This window comes from Amia ocellicauda, chromosome 7 (genome assembly GCF_036373705.1).
Source record: "Amia ocellicauda isolate fAmiCal2 chromosome 7, fAmiCal2.hap1, whole genome shotgun sequence".
In the NCBI taxonomy this organism is placed as follows: Eukaryota; Metazoa; Chordata; class Actinopteri; order Amiiformes; family Amiidae; genus Amia; species Amia ocellicauda.
The window spans coordinates 4,032,902-4,059,158 of record NC_089856.1 but is presented as its reverse complement, the minus strand read 5'-3'; the positions used below and the strand labels follow the sequence as shown (position 1 = coordinate 4,059,158).

General features: G+C 43.0%; 1 protein-coding gene and 1 long non-coding RNA gene across 5 annotated transcripts in view; one reads left to right on the top strand and one right to left on the bottom strand.

Moving 5' to 3' along the window:
• Positions 1-14,095, top strand: part of LOC136752577 (choline transporter-like protein 2) — a 35,699-nt gene extending 21,604 nt beyond the window's left edge. For 3 of the 4 annotated variants that reach the window (XM_066708017.1, XM_066708020.1, XM_066708016.1), the window contains exons 3-22: positions 122-195; positions 410-494; positions 764-848; positions 1,328-1,444; positions 1,861-1,921; positions 2,307-2,430; positions 3,144-3,227; positions 3,454-3,566; positions 3,769-3,900; positions 4,040-4,139; positions 4,261-4,353; positions 5,166-5,250; positions 5,614-5,876; positions 6,074-6,168; positions 6,442-6,545; positions 6,876-6,949; positions 7,410-7,480; positions 7,573-7,661; positions 7,868-7,952; positions 10,107-11,907. In XM_066708017.1, the coding sequence (XP_066564114.1) occupies positions 122-195; positions 410-494; positions 764-848; positions 1,328-1,444; positions 1,861-1,921; positions 2,307-2,430; positions 3,144-3,227; positions 3,454-3,566; positions 3,769-3,900; positions 4,040-4,139; positions 4,261-4,353; positions 5,166-5,250; positions 5,614-5,876; positions 6,074-6,168; positions 6,442-6,545; positions 6,876-6,949; positions 7,410-7,480; positions 7,573-7,661; positions 7,868-7,952; positions 10,107-10,246 (2,074 nt within the window). In that variant the 3' untranslated portion in view covers positions 10,247-11,907. Of the gene's footprint in view, positions 1-121; positions 196-409; positions 495-763; positions 849-1,327; positions 1,445-1,860; positions 1,922-2,306; positions 2,431-3,143; positions 3,228-3,453; positions 3,567-3,768; positions 3,901-4,039; positions 4,140-4,260; positions 4,354-5,165; positions 5,251-5,613; positions 5,877-6,073; positions 6,169-6,441; positions 6,546-6,875; positions 6,950-7,409; positions 7,481-7,572; positions 7,662-7,867; positions 7,953-10,106; positions 11,908-12,389 lie in introns of those variants that run through there. The other variant, XM_066708018.1, reaches the window with a different exon arrangement.
• A 4,854-nt stretch (positions 14,096-18,949) lies between these two features.
• LOC136752576 (uncharacterized) lies at positions 18,950-25,704 on the bottom strand. The gene is made up of 2 exons (XR_010817317.1): positions 25,395-25,704; positions 18,950-22,032 (listed from the first exon to the last, which is right to left on the bottom strand). It is a non-coding gene; the product is annotated as an uncharacterized LOC136752576 (long non-coding RNA).
• Between the last annotated feature and the right edge of the window lie 553 nt (positions 25,705-26,257).

Below are 26,257 nucleotides of genomic sequence, written 5' to 3'. Positions count from 1 at the left end.
AACCCTTAAGGGCACATTTAATGAGAATCTTAAACATTTCATGGACCAGGGCAATTTTAAATTGTGTAATGGTTGAAATAACTGATTTGGGATCTGTGCTCAAAAACTCTCTCTCTCTCAGGAGCTGCACAGATGTCATATGCTGCATTCTGTTCATCCTTGCCATCATTGGCTACTTTGTGGTTGGCATTGTGGGTAAGTGTGACATCAGAGCGGGCGGTCGGTGGGAGGTCTGGAGTAGACGCCGCCTGGCTTGGCTGGACCCTGATATCCACAGGAGCCTGTAGGCTGGCGTTGGGGGCAAGGGTGTACAGAGAGATGGACACAAGATGAGTCTTTGCTTTGAAATCATGCTGCTGTTTGATCATATCTGGTGTAACGATGCTGTGTTTGTGTGTTCTCTACCCAGCCTGGTCTCAGGGGGACCCCAGGAAGGTGATCTACCCAACCGACAGCAGAGGGCAGTTCTGTGGGCAGGCTGGCACCCCTCTAGAGTAAGTAGCCGCCCTGATGCCTACTGAAGTTATGGTCTGACACCACTCCCCCCAGCCCGCCACTCCTGTAATTCTCCCATATACTAACATAATTTCCTAGGAGCCCAGAGTTGTGGTGTCACCAGGGTTAGGCTCGACCACAATATAAATGGTCCCTGGTGTCTTCAGTGCTGGTTGAATTGAAGCCTCAGTCCTTCACGGCCGGGTCCCCCTCAGAGGGGGTGTCGTCTTTTGTGCTGAACGGTGTCCATCTTTGTGTCGCCTCGCAGGAATAAGCCGTTCCTGTTTTACTTCAACATCATGAAGTGCGCCAGTCCCTTGGTCCTCTTGGAGTTCCAGTGTCCCACGACACAGGTGAGCCCAACACCATCTCTCATTCACAGGTCCCACTCACCGGTCGCCATTCCTCCGTTCAGTCTGAAATGATCTTCATATTGGGAGGGGTGATCTACCATGTTGGCCTGTCTTTGTCTATGTGTTTTGTATCTGATAAAACTGTAATGAGTAATTAGGGTTTAGTATCTTCTCTCGCTTCATTTCAAACTTTAAACATTTTCATCCATTCAACCATTTCCTCAAGTAGGTCACCTTAAGCTTTACAAACACTGCCCCATAAAGCACTGAATTCATTCATGAAATTGGCATCACGTACCAGTCCAGAAAAATCAGTTAAGGACACCACGATCAAGCAGCAAAAATATTTATCCACAGAAGTCCCCCTGAATTCAGAGTCGCAGCCATGAAAGGTTTAATGAAGGTTGTCTAGAGTCAGGAGAAATGGCAAATGTCTGCCCGGGTCACCTGACGGCCTGATGTCTTCCTTCCTTTCTCAGATCTGTGTGGAGAAGTGTCCGGACCGCTTTCTGACTCTCCTGAAAGCCTTCTCCAACACCGAAAACATGAATTACTACAAGAGTTACTGCAAGGAGTTTGACATTTCTAAAGTGTTTGTGAGTCCAGATTGGAGTAATTTAAAAAATGTTTTGTGGCGCTGCATGACAAGTTATTAGTGTATGTATTTGCTGCTGCTGTTCCTGTTTTTTTTTTTTTTTTAATTGCCTGAACCAATCCATGCTTGCAACTTTTTTTAGTCCAAATTATTCATAGCCGGTCTGAATTGAGCACTAAGCTGAATCGGCATTCAACCTACTCTTAAGAGATTCCAATTCCAAGAGAGTACAGAAGTATTATAGCAAATGAATCCCAGAATCAAATTGTTTCAGATCAAAGGTGTCAGTACTTTGAAGTGAAATCTCCTGTGTTGCATTCACATTGTTTTCTGTATACATGTTGCAATAGTCTTGTACATATTGCGATTGTCTTTAAAGTGCCTTGTAAAGCTCTCTCCTGTGGTTTTGTCCCACAGAGCGCCCCTGAGATTCTCAGAGAGGGACTGTGTCCTGCCATGCTGACACCCAGCAAACCCTGTAAGTGCACTCCTACTGCTGGCGTTCATGCAAAAAACCCGGGCGTGTAGCATAGAGGAAGAAACGTTGGCTTTTGTGAAACCAAAAACAGAAGTTTTATTTTTGTTTTGCCAGCTCTGCCTCCACTTCCTACAATATTGTTTTTTGCGCTACTTTAAGACATATGCGGTTTGTTAGACTTAACTGCATTTTTTCTTCTGCTCCAGTTTTTTTTACAGCTGTGTAACAAAATAAGTTAAAGAAACCATATCTGACACCAAAGTCATTTTTGGGTGAGCCACAGCTGATAGTTTGCATTTTCTTCCTGTGGTATGTGTCTTTGTATGGCTCCTAACAGCACATGGGAATCGGTTATTTTCTCTCTCTCTCTGCGTGTGTACATAAGTCACCCGCCGGTGCTTCCCTGCCCTCCAGACAAAGAAGGGGACTGTGTCCGTGGGCAATGACACAGTCTTTGATGACGGCCGAGGCAAAATCCGCAACGTCACTGACCTATTGGATGGTGCCAAGTGAGTGTGTGTGTGTGTGTGTGTGTGTGTGTGTGTGGCTGTGTGTGTGTGTGGCTGTCTCTCTGTGACCCTGCTGCAGACACATGATGTCACTTGGCCTTAAACCTTACTGCCCTCGTGTGAAATGGCTAACCTATAATTCCTCGCCAGCCAAACAGTGTGACATTCACATGGTCTTCTATGTAGGCCCAGGTGCAGCAAACCCCTGCATTCGTTGGTGTAAAGTAATTTGTTTTTTATTTGAGGGAGGAAAAAAACTGATTACTGGTCCCTCTTGGTGTCCAAAGCCAGTGCTCTCGCTGTCAGTTTGCAGCTTTAATTAACCCCATTAAACTAAACTATTTTAAGTCTGTATTTTAAGCTATCTAATTGCTGGGGGAGAAACAATCTCGACTCCTCATTGTTCTGGCTCAACTGGGCCAGATTGTCGCTGGGTTCCCAATCCTGACTCAAGCTTGTCTGTTATTATTATTTGTATTTCTTGGCAGACGCCCTTATCCAGGGCGACTTACAACATAATTGCAAAAATAGTTAAGTTGGCTCTTAAACTGGTGCAGGGCCTGTACTGAAAACCAGCCCGCTGGACACGAGGTGCTCTAAGATCTGGGCCAGGGTACACGGTGTCTGTTTTGTGCCGATTTGAGGTGGCAGTTGGCTGTGGGCACCTGTGCCTCTGTGTGTCCCTGAGATCTGAACTGTGGCTGTTTTTGCAGGAACGCCAATGTGGTCCTTCAGGCCCGCCAGGTGGCTATGAAGATCTTTGAGGACTACACGCAATCCTGGTACTGGATCATCATGTGAGTATCCGCCCCCGTTATTCTTACTCTGATAAGAATGCTTTTGGTTTGCTATAACACGAAGGCTGGTCCGTTAATTGTGCAGACAGTGTTTAATGTCTGTGGTGTTGGCAATTAAGGTGAAGAGAGAGTCTTCATGTATATGTATGCGATGTGTGGAGTAATGGCCCCTTTCTCCCCGCCTGTCTGTCTGTCTCTGTGCGTCTCTTTGTCTGTTTGTGCGCAGTGGACTGGTCATCGCCATGGTAGTCAGTCTGATCTTCATCATACTGCTGCGCTTCCTGGCCGGCATCATGGTCTGGATCATGATTGTCCTGGTCATCGCGATCATCGGATACGGTACGCACCCTCCCTGGTTAGTTAAAGGGTCGCCTGAGATCCGCTGGAGTGAATACCAACAGACCTGCGAGGACCAGACTTGGGACGCACTGTTCCTGACCTATAGAAGCGAGCACGGATTTCAGTTTCCCTACCCGTCACTCTGCTTGTGTTTGTGTAGCCCCAACCCTTGGCCCTAACGGGTCCCATTTTCTTCTCCCAGGCATCTTCCACTGCTACATGGAGTACGCGGCCTTGAAAAACAACCCCGGATCCGACGTCAGCATCAAAGACCTGGGCTTCCAGACTGATTTCTCCGTGTACCTGGAGCTCAGACAGACCTGGCTGGCCTTCAGTGAGTCTTGCCCTCAAGCTCCTGCTGTCAGATCTGTTTCAGGCTGACTCTGAAAGCTTGATGCTGCTTGGCGAATGGATTGAATGGGTTGTACAGATCTCCTGTGGCCTGACACCGCTCCCCTGTCTTTGCATTGCAGTGATCATCTTGTGCATCTTGGAGGTGGTGATTATCTTGCTGCTCATCTTCCTGAGGAAGCGGATCTGCATCGCCATTGCACTGATCAAGGAGGCCAGCAAGTAAGACTGGGGGACTCTTGCAACAGCAGGGTGGGCTGGCAGCAGACAGAGACACTCCTGTTGGCTGGCACTTCTGCTTCCAAACCTGCTCAAATGACGTCTTCTTCCTCCATTTCTGCAGGGCGATTGGACACGTGATGTCGTCTCTGTTTTACCCGCTGTTGACCTTTGCCCTCCTGTCCCTGGTGATCGCGTATTGGGCCATCACTGCAGTGTATCCTTGAAATTGTGTTTTCTGTGGACATCTGTGTCCCCCCCGTATGGGTGAAAGGGAGAGATGTAGTCCAATTAATCTAAAGAGCCATTTGAACAGCATTTTGATCTTTAGCCACTGAAATACTTTCTCCACGGCAGTGTTGCTCCACTTACGTTTTCTAACTTATGCAAAAGAAAGCACCTGGCTGCTTTACAGGATGTGTAGCGTGCATTTTCCTGGCCTGTGTGCTAGTAGCTAATCAGTCCCATTCAGCACTTTCAATGGAAAAGACCACAAACATGAATGGTTGGACACGTTCACAGTTCAGTATTCCGTATTTATTTATTCAATCCCAAAAGTTGAGTGATTTGCAGCATGATATCAAAAAACATGATAAGAAAAATCAAAAACATACCACATGCAATACAACTTCGACAGGAAACACATTAACTACACAAAGCAAACAAAGCAGACAGAGTTGTATAAAATGCATAATAACAAAAAGTTCTGATGCTATCTTTAATGTTGTCAATTTAACAAGTTGATAGCTGAGGGAATGTACGAATATTTATAGCTATTGGTATTGATCATTCGCAGCCTCAGTCTTAGGCGGTATAATGAGGCCGTGATCTCATACACGAAACAGAAGACGAAGCATAAATAAGGCGGAAGGAATGCCAGAGTTTAAGTAGATTCTGCAGGTATTTCTTCCCACATTTGAAATAGATTTTTCCAGCAGCCCCAATTGATTTGGTTCGTGTCAGATATGCTCGGGATCCAGCCCAGGCTTTTTTCTGCAATTCCCAGAATCCTTAATAATAATTTGCCAGCTTCCTGTCTACTTCTAACGTGGCCGTTTATAAAGTGTTTAACGAGACAGAGTGCAACTACACCAGGACTACCTGTGACCCTGCGGTGAGTAGTTGCAATTGCTTGAGGGAAACCTTTATCGGAGAAATGCAGACCACCATCATTCTTTCTAGTTTGGGTTTATATAGTGTGTGTGTTTGTTTGTTCAGTAAAGTTTTTTTTTTTGCTGTTAATTTCCATTTCTATCATGTTAGCAAAGTTTTCCACCTAACATGTTTGACGCTCGCCAAAACAAATATCTGCTGTCCTCAAATAGACCAAATAGTTTTTTTTTCTGGGTATCACAATGTTATCTTAACTTCTGAACTGTGCGACGGGGGAGTAAAGCAACTGCAAGAGATTTCTCCCCCACAGCCTCTTGGGTAATCCCGAGATTAGCATTAACTCTGGGCCCGTCTCTTTTCCCAGACGTTTAACACGACCAACATCCGGGCCCATTGTCCCGACGCGCAGTGCCTGTTTGCCTTCTACGGCGGGGAGACCTACTACCACAAGTACCTCATCGCCCTGCAGTTCTACAACGTCTTCCTGTTCTTCTGGTGCGCAAACTTCGTCACCGCCTTGGGCCAGATGACCTTGGCGGGGGCCTTCGCTTCCTACTACTGGGCCTTCAAGAAGCCTGACGACATGCCAGCTTTCCCAGTCTTCTCCTCTCTGGGCCGTGCTCTCAGGTACCACGGCAGCTCCAGTTTGAGTCTGGGCACTGTGTTTATTGTGTGGCATGTTGAAAAGTGTTGGGTCTTGTCATCCAGTGTGGTGGAGACATACTTGACCAGTCAGAAAATATAACGACATTCTGTCTGACCTGGTACTCTCGAACAGTGCTGCTCTCTGACCGGGTTGTGAATGTCTCTCCGTGTCTGTACAGGTACCACACCGGCTCCCTGGCCTTTGGGTCTCTCATTCTGTCCATCATCCAGGTTATCCGTGTCCTGCTGGAATACCTGGACCACAAACTCCAAGGTAAGAGCTTCCCAAGCAATATGTAGGATGTCTTCTCCCCAGGAATGGTTGAAAAGTATCTTCATCCAGCCCTTTAGTTCAAGCCTTTGTGGGAGAGACGCTGGAGGACCATTAGTAATGTCTCTGTCTCGGTATTGTACACACATCTTTCCAGTTTCGGTTCACACAGGTCGACTCGCTCTCGAACTGCAGGGCCAATACTGCAACAGTGAAGGATGTTTTTTTTTTTTTTTTCCCCAGTTTGATTTGTTGTGCGTTTCTCTCGGCCTATAGGCGCCAACAACAAGTTTGCCAAATTCCTGCTGTGCTGCTTGAAGTGCTGTTTCTGGTGCCTGGAGAAATTCATCAAGTTCCTGAACCGGAATGCCTACATCATGGTGAGGGAAGGGATGATGGATAAAATGGGCGGTGGGTGGCTTTCACCAGGAGAAGTTGGGAACCTGGAAGTGAAGTTTATCCTGTTTGAGAAAGGAGGGTAGTGATAGATGTATGATCTGTGATGCAATCTGCAGTCTTAATTCCCCCCTCCCTCTTCTGAGTGAGTTTATTTAATTAACCAGCATGCCTTGACGGGATTTTTATTGATTTCCCCACCTGTAAATATGAGAAATCGCTACAAATGATTAACAAGAGATTAATTGCTGCCTTCCTAATCAACATTGCATTGTGCAGGCTGGAATTCACATCCCTATATTTTTTTTGTATAGGTTGCAATTTATGGTAAAAACTTCTGTGCCTCAGCCCGAAACGCGTTCTTCCTTCTCATGAGAAACATCGTGAGGTGAGTGATGGTTGGGGTGGGGGTGTACAGTGGAGAAACAATGACGCGATGGGTGGCCCAAATCGCCCATTCTTCTCCACTGTACCTCGCAGTGGTCCTGCACAGTAGTTGAGTGATGCGGGCAATGAAAGCATCAAAGGAACAGGAAGTAGGATGTACAAGGAAGGAAGGAACGACAAGCTATCAACATCCTCGGCATGAAAGGTCAAGTCTGACTTTATTTGTGACCAGATATTTACATTAGATATTTGGATAGTTCGAACCGGAGGACAAATTCCAGTCCTTGAGGTCTGAAGGGGGTTTCTGGTTTTCATTCCTCCTCCTCTTTTTATATTTTATTAGTATAAGTTGTCAGAACTCCTGTTAATTCTGGTCTTAATCACTTGCTGATTTGAGAAGTACTTATTAAACCTGGATGTAAACCTGACTGTAATCTCATCTGTGTTCTCGCTGGTTTCAGGGTGGCTGTGTTGGATAAGGTCACAGACTTCCTGTTGTTCTTGGGCAAGCTTCTGATCGTCGGCGCCGTGGGTGAGTTGAGCGTTTTATCACTACTTTCACAACCGTGAAGGACAGGAAGTGGAAAATCAACACCCTATGATGTTCGTTTTCTCCCCAAACAGGAGTCTTGTCCTTCTTCTTCTTCTCCGGCAGAATTAAAGGAATCGAGGGCACGTCACCGAACCTCAACTACTACTGGGTTCCCATCCTGGTGAGTGGACAGTGGGAGGGGTGGCATCACTTAAGAATCGTTAATGTGGCTGATATGGTGCCTTCTGGAAGTCCAATTTGGAGATGTGCTCCGGGGCAACTGTCTGGATTTGGAAGTTTGGCACAGAAAAGGCATCTTGTTCTTGATTAAACAGAGGAATCGGTTCTCCAAAGCAATGAGTGTTTCCTTTCCACTTGTATGTACAGACGGTGATTGTGGGCTCCTACCTGATCGCCCATGGCTTCTTCAGCGTCTACGCCATGTGTGTGGACACGCTATTCCTCTGCTTCTGTGAGTACCCCTGACTAGCGTTTCTAAAACCAGGAGAAAATTCCAGGCCCGGGTTTTTGGAGTTTAAAATGTATAAACCTGGTGTCCCCGGATGACAAATTATTTCATTGGCATATAACAGGAAAAATAAGCAATATGGAAACCAAAATAAGTAAATAAGAAACACAGCTCATTCTAAACTTTCCGATGGCGCTACTCTCTCTCTCAAATGCGATGCTATACAGCGCCACGGCACCTTGCAGGCGCAGCCTCACCCTGTCACACACTGTTGGACACATCAAACGTATTAGTTGACTGAACTCCTGAAATCTTAGTTTCTTCCCCTTATTTTATTAATTAAACTAGAACACCTGGCCATATCAACAAGGTAATACTAAAGAAGTAAAATAATACATGCTTTTTTGTGTCTATTTTATGTGGAGCTGAAATTAAACACAAACTTGGTTATACTGCATTATTATTTATTAATTCACAGTTATTATATATTGATCATTTGTATAAACTGAAGCGACCTTATAGAGACCCCAGCTGTATGCAATACCTTGTTTCTATACTTTTTGCATTTGGCTGATTGGCCATTTACTTCTTATAGGAAGTATGATCAAACCGAGCTTGGATTGGAACATTTTTCGTGAACTCCTCGTATTTTGCAATAGTGCTCAATTATATTGTAGGTTTTGCCAACAGGTTACTGAATGAACATTCCCGCTTCAATCTTCTCACTGAATGAAACATACACGAAAGTATACAAGAGTTTGCTGTTGCACTGTGCACACAAGAATGATTTTTTTTTTTTTGTCAACCCCGGTTTTATACCCATGCCAAACCCTGGCTTGCGGGGTTGAGAGATCGTATGGGTTGCCTGGGTTTTCGGGGCCCTGAGTCCCCGGACTGGAAACACTACCCCTGACTGTCCACTTTTGCTTCCATTATCACAGTATACTTCCAGGAAGGTCCAAGGAAAGCAGGTTGTCGCTCGTATGCAGTTCTGAAAGCTTTTGGTGTCTTTCCAGTTTCTCCTTTCCCTTCTGGGCCTTAAGCTCTAGTTGGGATCGATTTCCAAAACCCTGTGAAAATCCTGGTTCAGGATTGGCATCTCTGCTTTGTCAAACGCACCACGTTCAGATCCATTCATGTGTTTTCAAGGGTCTACAATAAGCTGACCTGATTCAAATAAGTTTAAAATGCATTCAGAGATTGTATCATCTGAGATCATCTGGAATTGAGTGATTCAGGTTGAGTGTTTTATAGTCCTGACAATCTTCAAGAGAGGGGCGCTGGACCCAAGATGATATTGAACAGTCCAGCATCTTGGGCCCTTTTACTTATAAACCTACCGAATCAATCGGTAAGTTCACGCTCTTGAACCATCCGGCTGGTATGAATTAACCTCTGAAGCAGTGGTTCCCGGCTTTGTTCCCAGGGGCCCCACTGTCCTGTCGCTTCTTCTTCCAGCTGAGCTCTCAATCAGTGAAGGTTTCAATTAAGTGAACTAATTACTGCCTTAAACTGACTTCAACTTATAGAACCTCAGATGATTCAGGTGCCAGATATCGATCTATATTGAACTAGAAATCTCCACCTGTCTAAAACGATTGATAAGCTCTGATTAGGCAACTTATTACTTCAGTTGAGTCACTGAGATCTCGGTCAGAACACAAACCCGCGTCCTAGGACTTTGGTCTGGAACCACTACTATAAAGAAACCACAGCACCTGCTCAGTGGAGTTGAGTGATTTTATCCCCAAGTGTCTGAGGAAGCAAGAAGGGGGTGATCTGAAATATGACTCTTGCATGAATTCAGCTCTGCACTGTGTTGCTTCTGTACCTTGCTGGCGTTAAAGAGATCTACTCTTGGGTTTGTCTAACATGGGGAAGCAAGCTCTCCTTTCCTCTCACATTTCAACAGTCTGGTTCTGTTATGAGTGCAGTAACAGTGGTCGGCCTTGTGCATGGGAAAGCCAGCAATTGCAATAAAACAACTAATGGGATCTTTGCTCTCTTGATTTCTGACTTGTCTTTCTGTTTCTCTCTCTCTCGTTTTGTTTTCATTCATCCTTTCCCTCTCACCTCCTTGGTTCCTCCCTCCCTGCATTGTATTAACGCACACACACACGGGCGCACACACTCGCATCTTTTTTGCGTCGACACAAGGTGAAGACTTGGAACGCAACGATGGGTCCCCAGAGAGGCCGTACTACATGTCACCGGAGCTCCACCACATCCTGTTCCAGGAGGAGCCCGAGGAGAAGGAAGAAACGCAAGAGGAGAAACCAGAGGAGATCCAGGAGTAGACTGGGGTGGGGTGGGGTGGTGGAACAGCTCCCCTAGTGGCCCGGACATGGTATTCTTAAGAAAAGGACGGCAGATAAGATTTTTTTTTTTTTCTTGATGGAAATTCTCTAAGATCGTTACCAAAGCTCGCATGGAAGGGTCCGGCGATAAATTGAAAGTTTTAATAGAGTTTGTATGGGGAAGCTGGAAGGAGTAACCCCATTTGCCTTAAGGATTGTATAATAGATCGGTTTAATCCGCCTGTTCTGCACTCACTACTCAAATATTGTTGGAATTGTTACCACATACTGAAATCCCCCCGCCATCCTACCATATGTTTAAATGGAAAGCAGAAGCAAAGTTGTCCTAGCCCAACACTAAAAACTCTTCCACTACGTGCTCAAAGACTGTTGATTTTATTCTCTCTAGGGATGTACAGAGGAGTCTTGTGTACATACAACCCAGGACTGACCACGTGCCTCGTCTTTTAGTGTCAAAATTGTGTAATCTCTGTGTATCGATATATGTAAAAGCTACAACCGCTACTCCTATGACTAATGCCATTGTTACTAAAACCCAGAAGGATTGTGGGACAATGCTGTTTAATTTTCTCTGGGTTTCAAATTCAGATTCCCACATGTCACTTGTATGCATTTTACAAGGATTGACGTTTAAAATCTACACCATCCATGTCTCAGTTAGTCAGCAGCAATCTCTGTACTTTATGGTCGTTTTCTCATCATATTACGTTGTTGTAGACACCAGATGGAATCTTTTTCAAAATGACAGTGCTTCCATTTCAAAGCCCTTTGTTATCAGTTTGTAACATCATTATAATCCCTTTAATTACAGCTATAATGTTTTCAGTGAGTGGATGCAGTTGCTGACTAGCTGCAGATTTGTTCTTGACACAGTGCCAGTCGTGATTTTATCTTTTAACAGTACTTTTGTAAATATAAGATGCCTACTGATGCCTTGAATTTATGTTTTGGTTGTCAATAGTTTTCCTCAAAAACTACAAAAGGGATTCGGTGTTTTTGCCCAAGTAGCATAGCAAATTCTTAGATAGTAGTCTGGGAGTGAATGGAATACTTTTTTCCTCCCCAACGCCTGGATGTTTACAGCCAATGTAAAAGAACAACCATTTTGTTAATATGTATAATATTGTATTTATTGGAAAGGTATGGATCTCTTTGTCGTTTTAAAAGTTTGCCTCGTATACACAAACTGCGCCTTTTGCGCTGTTCCCTACAACTCCAATCTCAATCCCAGTCATAAAGAAGTGCTGCAGTAACTCCTTGGTTTTGTCTTTTACCTTATTAATTTGTTTATATAATATATATATATATATATTTTTTTTTTTTCTTGGTTCATATCTTTCATGCAATATACACTTTTGAAGGCTTTAGAAAATTATTCAGTTAATCGGACCAATTGCGTTACTGGAGTTGGGTGGGAACTAAAGCCAAAACTTTTTAAATACTTTTTTTAAAGCACCTTTTCTGCCTTGGAATGTGCCAGACTGCCACCTGGTGTGTGTGCCGCAGTCCTGCAGCCGTTTAAATTTTGCAGCCTCTTCACTGTGCCCTCGGTGCTCCTTGTCTGTCTCCTCTGACTGCATGCTGTACTGTACTGACCTACCAGTGCGCTCTTTATTAAAGCCAACGGTCTTTCTACTCTGTCTCTCGACTTTGCTGGTCTTTCTCAACTCGGGGGAAGTGAGGTGGTTTCTTGTATTTATTTCAGAAGTCGGGACTAGAAATGGATTCTCTCTGTACAGACCGTGAAATGTTGTTGTGTACTTTTTGTTGTTATATGGAAGTGTCTACTGGTAAGAAATGGTTTCCCATGATGCCCGAGAGCAGGTCTGTTGGTAATCACACTCCAATGGCGTTTATTGTGTCGGAAGAAAACAAGACTCTAGGCCTTCTGCAATTGTGACGAAGGAGGGCCAGACAGTCCTTTCTCACAGTGAAGTACCATTTTAAAAACCTTGGTTGTACTAGATTGAACTGATTTCTCTCCTCATGTGTTCCCTGCTGTCTCTTCTTCTTTCCCCCATTTCTTTACTTGGCTCTCTCCCTCTCGCCCCCTCCTGCATCTGGGTCTCCCTCTTGCATTCTCGCTCTCCTCCCTATTGCAATTTCTCTCTGTCTCTCGCAGTGGAGGACCTGGAGCGCAACGACGGCTCCCAGGAGCGGCCCTACTTCATGCCCGAGGCGCTGCTCAAGATCCTCCAGAAGAAGAATGAAGGGAAAGCTGCGAAATAGCCCCCTGCTCCTTGGCTGGGCTCCAGTCTGCATATTACTGGTGGAGGAGCTGGTGTGAAGGCCTATGAGTCTGGAAGTGGTTGCCAATTTTTTTTTTTTTTTTTTTTTTAAATCTGTGACATCCAGAAACCAAACCACCTCGGAGGTTTAACGTCTAACTCTGTCCCAACACGGGTTTGTAAGGTTCTGTGACAACCAAAACCACTGGCGCCCACATTTTGCTACCCCACCTCTCCCCGTTTCTTAACCAGTCCTGCCGGGGTATTATCCCCCAATCGCTTGCCTTTTTCTGTTAAAGCTCACGTGTGTGTGTGTGTGGCAAATGAAGTAAAGTCCTGCGTGTGGTAAGATGGGGTCTGTAGGCTTTATACAGCAGGTATTACCACTTATTGTAGAATTTTGCTGTACTATTAACCGTGCAGAGGCTTTTGAAGAAATATAAGTAATCGTTACTGCACATTTACACAGCTGCTTCAATTGAATCCTTCATCGTACTCATTTTAGCTGCCTTTTTTTGGGGGGGGGCTTGGTTATGTTGTTTTGTTTTAGAATCACAGACTAGATGATCAGGAGCACATTTTCATGTCCTGGGTATTAAGTGATTTGGCGTATTGTGGGAGCCTGACATACCGGGAATGTCTAAAACGCATCACTTTTGTGGAGAAAGACAGTATTCTTAGGATCTCCTAAATTAAGTGGTTAACTCTTATTTACTCATTTAAAAAACATGAAATTACAGTTTGAATCACAGAGGTTTGATTTTAGGTTTTTTATATATACCTGTGCGTTTAATATTGGTTCAGATGTTCCTATTCGTCAGGTGTCTCAATATTTAAGAGCCTCAATCTATTTGTCCCCGATCCCCTCTTCCATTTCCATTTATGTAATCATGCAATCGTGTATCCATCCAAGAGCCGGTGTACAGCTAATCACACAGTCCTGCCTGCTAGAAAGCACAGTTCAGGTTATCCGGTATTATGCCCTTTTATTTCTAGAGATTCATGTAACTGGTGCGGCTCGGGTCTCCATTACTCTACATTCGTATGGTCGAGACCTTTTGTGGGGCGTATCTAGTTTGCAAAGGCCTTCTGAGGACGTTCGGGTCGTTCAGCCTTACTCACATGTCTTTGGGTAGCCTCTCCCTCCGCTGGATCGCCGACACACTCCATGATGGTAGAGTTTTAATTGCTCACATATACATAGGCTAAGTGCCCAGAAAATTTACTGGGTTTAGATCAAGGAAGGGAGCCAGTTTGCTTTGTTCAGCTCCAGAAATGGGATTGCGTATTGTGGGAAGTAGAAGAACGATGTGGAGCAGGGTGTGAGGTTACCTGGCAAATGTCAGCCTGTTACATATTTTCTTTTTCTTTTTAATGTGTGTGGGAAGGGGGGGGGGAGCTGTATATTTATGTACATGCCTGCTTCTACCAAAGCTTAGGAAACCTATGGTTTCTAGGCTCAGCCTGCTGTTGGAATTGTAGCCACATGGAGTTGAGTCCTGTGCTCCACAGGTCCTTGAGTGGTGAGTTTGCATGTGGGAAACCATAATATTGTACCATTCATTTGTTTTAAATATTCAATAATAAAGTTTTCTATGTACATGCTCAGTGTGTGTTTGTTTTTTGTATCTTTTGATGGCTCCATCGTCACTGACCAATCTTCAATTCAGCTTCACCTTTTTATTATTATTATTATTATTATTATTATTATTATTTTTTTTTTTTTTATTTCTTGGCAGACTTACAACATAAGTGCAAACAAAGTGCAAGAATACAGTTAAGTACAAGGCATCAAACATTACAAATGCAAATTTACCTTAAACAAAGCAATTCAAAATATAATACAATAGTACAGTAAGTGAGGTCCTACATCCTGGACGGTGAAAGGTAAGTGCTGTCAAGATGTAGGGTTACAGACAAGGGCTACGGGAAAGGGAGCAAGGAGGAAATCAATCAATAATACAAGTATTAGTAACACATGAAGCATGATAAAAAGTGCTATCTTATGGTGACTAAAAGGACTAATTTTACAAGTACTGTCTGAAAAGATGTGTCTTGAGTAAGCGCCGGAAGGAGGTCAAGGACTGTTTTGACCGATGGGAAGGTCGTTCCACCATTTAGGGGCCAGGGATGAGAAGGAGCAGCTCTGGAGGAAGGAGAGTGGAGAAGCGGTAGAGTTAGTCTTCTGGCACTGGAGGAGCTCAGTGGTCTGGAGGGGATGTATGGGGAGACGAGGGACTGAAGGTAGCTTGGTGCAGTGTGGTCGAGACAGCGGTAGGTGAGGGTCAAAGTCTTGAACTGAATGCGTGCCGTTATCAGGAGCCAGTGGAGGGATCGCAGCTGTGGAGTAGCGTGTGTGAATCGGGGCAGAGAGACACCAGACCAGCCGCAGAGTTCTGGATGAGCTGGAGCAGTGGGTAGTAGTTGCAGGCCGGCCAGGAGGGAGTTGCAGTAGTCCAGGCCAGTGACTGGACGAGCAGCTGAGTCGAGTAGTCGGTGCCGAAGGAACGGATTCGGCGTATGTTGCTCAGGAAGAATCTACAGGTGCATGTCAGTGTGGTGATGTGCTGGGTGTAGGAGAGCGCAGGATCGAGGGTGACTCCTAGATTTTTAGTGGAAGAAGAAGGGGAGAGAGTTGTGGATTCCAAGGGGATCAAGATGGAGAGATCAGCAGAAGGTGAGGAAGAGTGGGGGAAATACAGGAGATCTGATTTGGAGAGGCTGAGCTTGAGGTGGTGCGAGTGCATCCAGGCGGAGATAGCAGACAAACATTAAGAGATGCGAGAGGGGATGAGAGGGTCAGAAGAGGGAAAAGACAGGAAGATCTGGGCATCATCACCATAGAAGCGGTAGGAGAAACCATGGGATACGATGAGGGGGCCCAGGGAGCGAGTGTAGAGAGAGAACAGGAGCGGGCCCAGGACGGAGCCTTGGGATATGCCTGTGAGGAGAGGTTGAGGGATGGATGAGGAACCTCGCCATGTCACTTGGTAGGTCCGGTCATTGAGGTAGGAGGAGAACCAGGTGAGAGCAGTCCCAGAGATTCCAAGGTCTGCGCCTGGCGTAGGTATGTACCTCCAGCCCCAGAGGGCAGAATCTTCACTTCTTTCAAACTTTCCTGAATATGCTGTAATTTAAAAACTGTTATGTACACTTTGTATCTTTACCTATCTTAGTCATGACCACCAATGGGTTTATGTAAAATCTATAAATATATCTGTTATATTTAATTGCTTTTAAGTAAATTAAAGTACCTCATATCTGTCTGAGTTATTCAGAAAGGCAGAAGTCGTCAATTCATCCTGCAAATTGAGCACTTTCATGTTAAAAGCAATAACAACAAAATTGTGGCCCAACAACAGTTTTGTTCCGTAGGGTTATAAGTGATGAATATTATTTGAAAGTAAAATACATACATACATACATACATACATACATACAAGAGAGGAATGACCAACTTTCAGATTCCCGAAAGGCTAAACTCTCTGTTTTCCTACATCTGCTATAGCAAAGCACCCCACAGTGGATTAGCATTAGCAAAGAGTCTGCATCTGCTCCTGGCTTCACATACAATCCTGAATTGTAGGCCGGGTAATTTATATTGCCTGCTCTCTGTAATCACTTCAAACACTGAAACTCATTAGACGTTTCATTCCTGTCGAGAAATGGAGACTGTGATAAATGGATAAGCGCACTAAGAAGACCTGGACATTGCAAGGAGGGACTTACTGGTGCAGAGTTGCCAGAGGGAAGAAGGTGTCCGGGAGTGAGCTGTATGCTGTTGACATCTTTGCACATTCATTATTTGCTGCTATTCACTTGATCAGGAAAAGGAAGCATTATTTTATTAGATTAGGTTTCTGTTTAATTTTGGGTTTCTTTTATTATTATTAGCTTAGGGAATTAGATTTTAGGAATTGCCTTTTATCAGCTTTTAGAATTACTTATCGCCCTGTTTATTAAAGGGGATTTAGAAACGTCCTTATATTTTAAGAAATCACACACACTTCTCACCCTGTGTTGTGTAATCAATAAACCTGTTATTACTACGATTCCTTTTGTCTGTGGTGGGTGTGCTGAGATCCTGATCAGAGCCTGCATGGGGATGTATAGAGGGGGGTGCGAGGGTCCCCTCCTCTGGGGTAGTGAGGGAGACTGTTGTCACAAGACCACCCATGACAAGCCCCACTGGCAGCAGGGGCAATTACTACTATGCCTTGGTTCTTTGGAGTGCCCTGGATCCCCAAATTCAAGGGGAAAGGATGGGCCAATTAAAAATGGGGAATGGAAGGAACCCTTTGGAGCACGACCAATTCCCCCTATAGACACTTGGACAAGAAGGGCCGCCACATCTGTATGGCTTGTGGACAGGGGGACCTATCCAGAGACACTGCCCACAATGGAGGTCCAGTGAGCCTGACCCCGGTAGCGTGTGTGGGCATGGGTCAGGTCAAGGGAGCGGCAGTTCAGAAGCTCGATTTGGTAGAGGTGTGTCCTTGGGTAGAAATTATAGTCCAGAGGGTTCCGCTCTTGTGTGTTAGACACTGGCCCTCAAGCGACTCTTTTTATCAAGTCCTTTTTCTTCCAGCACCTAGCGGGGATAACCATAAGAAGCCATAAAGAAGTGTCCTGGTTAAACCTACGGGCGGCCAATGGGTTGAAAATTCCGTATGTAGGTTATGCAGTTTTAGATTTTGTGATTGGAGGGATCACAGTACCACAGAAGGGGGTGCTCATTGTAAGAGATAGAGGGATGCATGCCCATAGAGGGGATTCTTGAGGATGAGTATTATTAGGGCCATTTGGAAGCAGCTATTTGAGGGGCAGAGTACTGCATGGGCCAAGTTTCAGGGAGAGCCAGGACTGGCTACCAATAGGTGAGTGGGTGAACCCTTCTAATGGGACTGCCTGACTACATTGCCAACACTGATCCCCCCACATAACGAGATGGTGCTATGGGCCGACGTTATGTTCCAGTACCAGTATCCAGACACTGTTGAAGTGGCCTGTCCAGTCTTTGAGCCCACTGGTAGATTCTGCATCAACTAAAAATAATGCTCCTGTGTCCTGGACAACACAGTGCCAGCCAGCGTTCGAGACCCTGAAGACGCATTTGGTGAGTGCCCCCATTTTGGCTTATGACAATTTTCATTTTGGTTAAATACAGACGCCAAGCTAGAGGGACTAGAGTCTGTATTATCTCCAGTGCAAGAGAGACAAGAGAGAGTAATATCATATGCCTACATCTGCCTGACAAAATTACAGCTCGTTTAAGTTGGAGCTGTGAGCACTAAAATTGGCTAGTCCTGAAAAATGCAAAGACTATCTGTGGGGAATATATTTCACGGTTTATACTGACAATAATCCGTTAGTGCATTTGGGCACTATCCAGTTGGGTTTCGACGTTCGATCACAGTGGGTAGCTCAACTGTAAAATTATACGTTTGACTTTAAACATCATCCAGTAAAGTCACATCAAAATGCAGATATTATTTCCTGACTGCCAGGTTTATGTAGGGTGTAGGCATCATACTCTATTAGCCACACTGAAACAAACAAATTATTCGCATTAACCTCAGCCTCCGAGTGCTTTCTTTGAAAACCCTTCTTACCTCCAAAACCACCGGCTTTGGCTGAGTTGTAGTACAACTCTTTCATCAGAGGAGCTTGCTGAACCATTCTGCAACATTACACAAAACAATGACAAAAGTTTTCATACAATTTGTCTTTTATTCATTTTCAGTATAGTACCTATGTTTTTTAATTGAGCTTGTATGGGTGGAGAACTAAATGCGCTGCACCTGCCTCTGCTCTGCCTGAGCCTATAGACGTCCCAGAGCTCTTGGGTGTAGGGGCCTCCCTCGACATGATGCCTATAGACACTAATTTTGTGTGCCACTGTTTTGGCTTTTGTTTGGAGTTTTTTGTCTGCTTTTGTGAATTTGTTTGTTTTCTTTTTTTCTTCTCCCTTGATGTATTTTCTTTGTGGCTTCCCGTGGCTGGGCGGTGAGTATCCCTCCATGTATTTTGTTTATTTAGGTCTACAATTAAATTAAATTAATCATAAACTGTAGGAATAGTTATGTTTTGTTTGTTTCTTTTATGCCCCTTCTGCCCTGCAATAATAACATAGAAGAACTTAGTTATTAGTGTGGTGTTTGAATAAACTACTAAAGTTATATTCCTTTTGGGCCTAAACAAGTGACTGTATTTACCCTGTTTTTTTTGTCTTCGTTTATGCTTACCGCTTTGTTGCGGTATTTTCTTATTGGGTGGTATTTTTGTGTCCATAAACATACACATCTAATTATGCTGTAATTTAAAAACTTTTATGTACACTTTGTATCTTTACTTATCTTAGTCGTGACCACCAATGGGTTTATGTAAAATCAGGTGATTTAATCGTACACTAATCAAACAAACATAAATCAGATCCTTGGTTACTTGCTCTATATCAATGACAACATTGGATTTTATTTCATAAGCACATACATCGGTTACATACATGAATAAAACAATGATATGAGCCATTTTAAAAATAAACAACAGTTCATTAAACATCAACAATAAAACCATTGTATAGATAATGCTGAAAAGGTCTCACATTGTTCTTTGCATCCGTGATCATAGCACCCGTCTTTTTTATAGCGCCCTTTTCCAGGTTTGAAAGTCGAGCATCGTCGACAGTTAAATCTGTACAGAAAAGTCAAGTGTCGGACACTATCTTCCCCAACACTTTATACAGCAGAACCCTCAGATTATCCACAGATCATTGGTGGCAATTCCAGTTACAGAAACAGTCCAAAACATTCCCCGTCTTCAGTACAGATATTGTAGAAATCAAATTCTTTTCACAATGCACAGCTTCTTTACATAATCAATATTTTATTTTGCCGGCTATTTTTCTACTCTCCTCATCCACTTGAGTTTACCACTCATTTCATCTATAATTTTCTGCACTTGCAAGAGAGAGACGTGCAAATGACAATAAGACAGAGCCTTGACAAGGGAGGGTTTCAGCCGTGGATTGTTCAGTTTTTTGTAAAATTCCTTGAATGATTTATTTTTTATTAAACGTTTTCTTATTTGTTCTAATTTTGTACTGAAGAACAAATGTTAAAAATATTAAAAATGGTTAAAATTACAGTGATGTTCAATTATACATTGTAATAAAAAGTAAATATATAATGGTTATTCGTCTTTCATTATGATACATGAATAAAGTAATTTAAACTGGTGTGACACTTCTAGGTGTGAGTGAACCTGTGCTGCTTCTAGTGTTCCATTGTTCTATATAGTCAGGAATTTGTTCTGAGATGTGAGGATAGGTTTGTAAACTGGTTAACCTAGTGTGGGCTGACATAGCAGCACAAAATTAAATTCAATGCAGATGAAATTCAAATGTCTAGAGGCAGTTCAGAGGAGAGCAACCAGACTTTTTCCAGGTCTGAAGGGAATGTCCTACTGAGAGACTGAGGACCTGAACCTTTTCAACCTGGAACAGAGGAGACTACGTGGGAACTTGATCCAAGTCTTCAAAATCATGAAAGGCATCGAACACATCAAACCAGAGGAGCTTTTCCAGATCAGCAGGGACACACGCACCCGGGGACACAAATGGAAATTGGGCTTCAAGGCATTCAAAACGGAAAACAGGAGACACTTCTTCACACAGAGAGGTGTCACAATCTGAACAAACTCCCCAGCGATGTGGCTGAAGAGACAATTTGGGAACATTTAAAAACAGACTGGATAGGATCCTTGGATCACTTAGTGGAAACCAAACGAGCACGATGGGGCGAATGGCCTCCTCTCGTTTGTAAACTTTGTTATGTTCTTATGATCTAACAGTTCTTAATACAGCCCATACAATAATTATGTCCACAGGGAATACTAACTGGATTCCTCAAGATATACACAGATCGCACAGCTGAACTGGTCCTCTGTCCACAGGCTGGGAACCATGTTCTGGCTGAGAGAAGGCAACACTGGTGGACAAGTTCTTGCTGAGAGATGATACACCCGAAACACCAGAATGAAGCCACCGACACTAGGGGAACCACAATCCCACACCCACCAGAAGCTGAGCCATGACACGGTCGACCTGTTACATTCTTCTTTTATTTTTTTATTATTGGGAACTAGGTTAAATCATACAGGTATAATTAAGTGGAGAAGGATTAGATTGGAGTAGACTGTTTCTATTGACAATCAGCCAAAGGAACTGAACATTAAAAGTTAAGAGTTTAGAGTTAGTATGTATGGAGGCTTAAAACAAGAGAAAATGTAGGGGGGGTATCAAACAAGAGAATACAGGAGTTGTTTCTAGACCAGAAATTGAAAAGCACCACATATAAAATATATACTTATTAATCAATCCATATTCATAAAAAATATATATATAATATAATGTATATTGTTATAATAATAATCTATGTATTTAATATTTTAAGATTCTGGCGATACAGATTGTACGACATAATTCAGCTTTTACAAATTCATTTGTTTTACATTTTATTAAAAATATATTTATCTTATCACATTTGTGATGTATTTTTCTAGTGAGCTGCATACACACTTGTGTATAACCCGTCTCCTATTCCAGTACACACTGCTGTATTACCCAGCATGACACTATACAATGCAGCAAATGTAGTTCTGTATATCAACCATACTGTTCTCTTGTAAACTTTGCAACTCTGCCAAATAATTAAAATAATGATCATCATCATAATCAGAAGAAGAATGGTAACATTTGTATAGGTTAGTCCTGCTTTTGGTACAAAAGCTACTTAAGAAAAGGTATCCAAGACTTTGATTTTGGGGCCTCTTCCTGCAGTTTCCCTTCCCTTTTCAAGAGTTCCTCAATCTGGTTCTTGTGCTTTTTTATCAACACATTAAGATTCTGCTGCTGTGCCTGTAATAATTCCTCCAGCTCCCTCTGCTGCTGCTGTACCAACTCCTCCATCCTCTTCAGCTGTCTGGCTTTGAGCTCAGCCCTGACAAACGCTATCTTCTCAATCAGTTCAAACAGATTCCTCACCTGTTTACGATCACTGATGTCTGTGTTGTTGAATACTTGGTACCGACCTCCACACTCTTCTATCAGCTCCTTCAGTCCTGGGATCTTGTCAATATATTCTTCCATAATTCTGTATTCCAGAAGGTCCCCGTGGGTGAACAGTACTATGGTGCTTTCATTGATTCTGGGGCCAAAGTCCTCTTGCATCTGTCGCATCATCTTCTCTCCATCGCTGAACTTGCCGGCCTTCATCACCAAGAGGAACACACGGGGTTCCCTGGGGGTCTTAGATAAATAATCCATGACAGCAGCTTGATTAGCACTGGCTAAGTCAAAGAAATCTGGGGTGTCGATCACAACAACTCGTCTCCCATCAGTCTCTCCTGCTGCTCCGGCCACTTCTTGTGTTTTAGACTGAAACAGACGATTACCGAGGATAGTGTTTCCTGTTGCACTCTTCCCCACGCCAGGTCTTCCTACCAGTACAATCCTGTAATCTGGATATGAGTCATCATCTACAGAAAAGGAAACAACATGTTTATTACATGTTAATTACACTTTTTCATTTCAGCGTTTTAAGCAGTTAGAATATTCAAAGTCAGATTAGACTGTGATTTGCTGATTACCTCCTTCCTATCTCCAGTCTCTTGTTTCGTCCAATATACCCCTTTTATGTTTTATGACCTGTAGTTTTCAGTGGTTTTCTATGATTTTAATCTGCTTTTGCTGTGCTTTACTTTGCTGTCAGAAAGGCGGAATGTGGAGGTCCCAAGCTTATCCATGACCTGCATAGGGGAGGACCAGTCTTAAACAGAAAGAATGCACTGTTGAGCTCAGGAACACCAAAAGGCCCAGAAGACCACTGAAAACTGCTGTGGTGGATGACAGAAGAATTATTTCCCTGGTGAAGAAAAACCCCTTCACAACAGTTGGCCAGATCAAGAACACCCTGCAGGAGGTAGAGTATCTGTGTCAAAGTCAGTAATCAAGAGAAGACTTCACCAGAGTAAATACAGAGGGTTTACCACAAGATGTAAGCAGGAAACAGGAAGACCAGATTTGAGTTTGCCAAAATACATCTTAAGAACCCTGTACAGTTCTGGAACAAAGATCAACTTGTACCAGAATGATGGGAAGAGAAGAGTATGGAGAAGGGAAGGAACTGCTCAAGATCTGAAGCATACCACCTCATCTGTGAAGCATGTTATGGCATGGGTATGTATGGCTACCAAGGGAACTGGTTCCCTTGTATTTATTGATGATGTGACTGCTGACAAAAGCAGCAGGATGAATTCTGAGGTGTTTAGGGCTGTATTATCTGCTCAGATTCAGTCAAAAGCTTCAAAACTCATTGGATACTGTGAAAGCAACCCAAGACTTTTTTAAGGCAAAGATGTGGACTGTTCTGCAATGACCAAGTTAATCAACTGACCTGAATCCAACTGAGCAGCATTTCACCCCAAGAACAAGCAGGAACTAAAGACAGCTGCAGTACAGGCCTGCCGGCATTGACTGCAAGGGATGTGCAACCAAGTATTGAAATTCACAATTTACATCGGCTGGATGACGGGGTGCACTGAAGGGGTTGAGGAGGTGGTTGAATGCTGACAGACAACCAAGGCCGTCGAACAGAGCAGGCCATTGCTGATGCCATGGTGAGACAACAGCGTGTAAAGCTGACCCACTGGTGTCGAGGAAAGCAAAGCCCAGTCTGTTGAGACCCAGGAGGTTGGCACTGTGGTGGGAAAATCTGGTCTCTGATGAAATCGTCTTGAAACATGCAAAAATAACAAAAACTTGCTAAGCTCCTTAAATTCACTATATAATGCTGGACTGACATGGCTTGAGCATGTTTTGGTTCTGAGGTAGAAGTACTTAAGTACCGAGGAAGAAGCTGGGTAACACTTCTGTTACCAGCATGTAGTTTCTCTGGAGACGTGGAATGGCAGCCCATTTGACAGTCATTCCACGTCTCCAGAGAAACTACATGCTGGTAACAGAAGTGTTACCCAGCTTCTTCCTCGGTACTTAAGTACTTCTACCTCAGAACCAAAACATGCTCAAGCCATGTTTGGTCTTAAAACAAAGACCATTATCTAAAACAACCATTTCACATACAATGCAACATTAACATTTGGTGAGAGAATTATTCACACATCCTAATTGATCCTCCACTGACATGGGCATCAGACCAGCCCCCCCTGAAATTCCAAAAAGACTCAAATTTAACATCACCGAGAAAGAACACCTGGCTTGTTTGGTATCAACTGTAAGGTCATGCTTTGAGGGACTTGAAAATGTAACTGATAGAACGAAAACTTGACAATATAAAGAGTTAGAAACTCTTGGTAACATTTGAACCATTTTCACTTTCCTCAAAGCCATCACACCCCAATACACATTCTGTAGGAATCAAGGGAGAGGAATGGCAAAGACTGCTTCGATTCGAATTTCAGTTTTATTACCCCAAATCTGACCAATCAGAAGTTTGGAAGGAAAGAGATTAGAATATCTTTGTCTAAAACTTATAAGAAAATCGCTGAGAACCTCCCCCAAGAAAATGTACCTAACAGAACATGAGATGTGCATTGTTCACTAAGTCAGTGGACTCATCTACTTGAATTGAAAAATACTGTTATAAATAGTTGGCTCTAAACATTCTCAGCCATTAAGTAATCCTCCGCCGTAGTGTATCGTCTGACAACTGAATTTTGCTAATTTGATTTTGAATTGGCAGCAGGTTTACCAAGATCTCTCCAATAGTGTAGTCTTTACCACTTTTGCAATCAAGAGATACCTTGTAGCCTTCGCATTCGCCCCTGAATAAAAAAAAACTTCTAACATATTTTTTTATGTGTCGTTTCAACAATTACATTTTCTCCAGAAAACCTTGGTTTTCCCTATATACTCGTTGTATTTGGATTCAAAGTGTCTTTTGAGTTTGGTGGGTTTCCTGGCTCGTTGGCTAATGTTTGCAAACACAAAACACATTATAGCATTGGATGTTCAGTTTCCCCCATTCAGTAGAATCACAATTTTAAATTCTCATCGTGGTTCTTTTGTTTTGTTTCTACACAGGCCGTCTGAGGATTTAGCTAAATTACAAATAGCAGTGGACACTTGCAGTGGACAGTGGACCATAAACAGGGATGCAATTTTCAGTATTTTCTGTTCTGAAATCATCACTGGATTCAAGTATTTGCACTTTGCTAGCATTATCATTGGATTTGTACTTGACTAGCGAACCGGTTTTAATCCACCAATCCATGATTAATGACAGCAACTGGGAAAATCTTTGGCACAACGTTAGTGCACCAAATATGTGGACAAATTCACCAAACTAAACTGAATCAAATTCATTGAGTCAAAATTAATCGAACTGCCCATCTCTACTGCCATTTCCTACAGCGCTGTAGTTCAGTAGTGCACTGCTTTAAAGGCATAAACTGTAAAGAGCAGTCACATATTGAGCATACCTGTTGTTGCATCTTTTATTTAACACACAACACTGCCTAGTGTTAATGTTGCTTAGCAGAATTTTTAGGAAGCTAAAATAATGTGTGAAAAACAGAAACAATATACTGTGTTTAGAAACTTACATACAGTAATGCAGAAAAACATAAATTGGTCTATAGCCTGGCAAAACATTAAGTTGCTTCTCATATATTTGGAAGCATACAGGGCAGACTACTGTACTATCAACTGTAGATATGAGAGCAAACAAATCATTTCCCAGTTCACCATCAGTTCAGTTTAGTGAAGCCAGAGTTTAGGTCACAAAAAATATAAGAAACACAAACAAGATCTGTAGCGGTTACTGTTAAAAGTGATTTTGACTGTGGGACCCCAGCAAAAAAGGAAATGGAATTGAACTTACCTATCTGTGCCATTGTCTCCTGTTGCTAAAAGTCTTTCTGCATTGCTTGTGTAAAGCAGTGCTCAGGCCTGTTTTGTGACTTTTGTCTTTGGCACACCCACTGTCTTTCAACTGATTTTTAAACCCAAAAAACTCCTCTCGCAACATGCATTCTTTCAATACTTCTGAGTCAGGGCTTCTTTTCTTCCAGTTCTGTTGCTCGGTTTTGGTCTTGATAGAAAAACAGCCACTTGAAGAACTAAAATAAGTAACAGACGGTATCTGTGGAAAAAAACGAAATCTGAATCTAATAAAACACGCCTCCTGCTGCTTCAGGAAGCCACTCTCACACTCACACTCACTCCCAGACAGAAGTATCAGTTTCGTTTATGTTGAAATCTCCTTTTTGTTCAACTGAAAAACAATATCTGCTCTTTGGTGTACAAAGTGCCAACCTTAGGCAAGTGTTCCCTGGCCAATTTACCATAGGATCTGTGCACTGTGAACATGTTTTACTGTGGTACTGCCCAAATGTTACAATGTGTTATTGTGTTTTTTACGTGCACTCACAGTACTTTAATACACACTGTTTCAATACGGCCCAGTTTACCAGAGGAAGCATGCCATACGAATAGCGATCAAGGTAAATCATGGTATTCTCAAATTCCTTTGTGGTAAACTAAAATGGGAATCAATTATAGTTATATTCAAATACATTTGTGTTGTTTTGTAGGATAAAACTAAACAACAAAACAAAAAAGAAAAGCAAAATAGCAAGAACACCTAAAAAGCAATTTCCATTGTGACAACCAACACAAACATAATGTCACTTGTGGCACATTAATACTTAATTAGCTTGGCTTGATTTATTCGTTTTCTGGCTT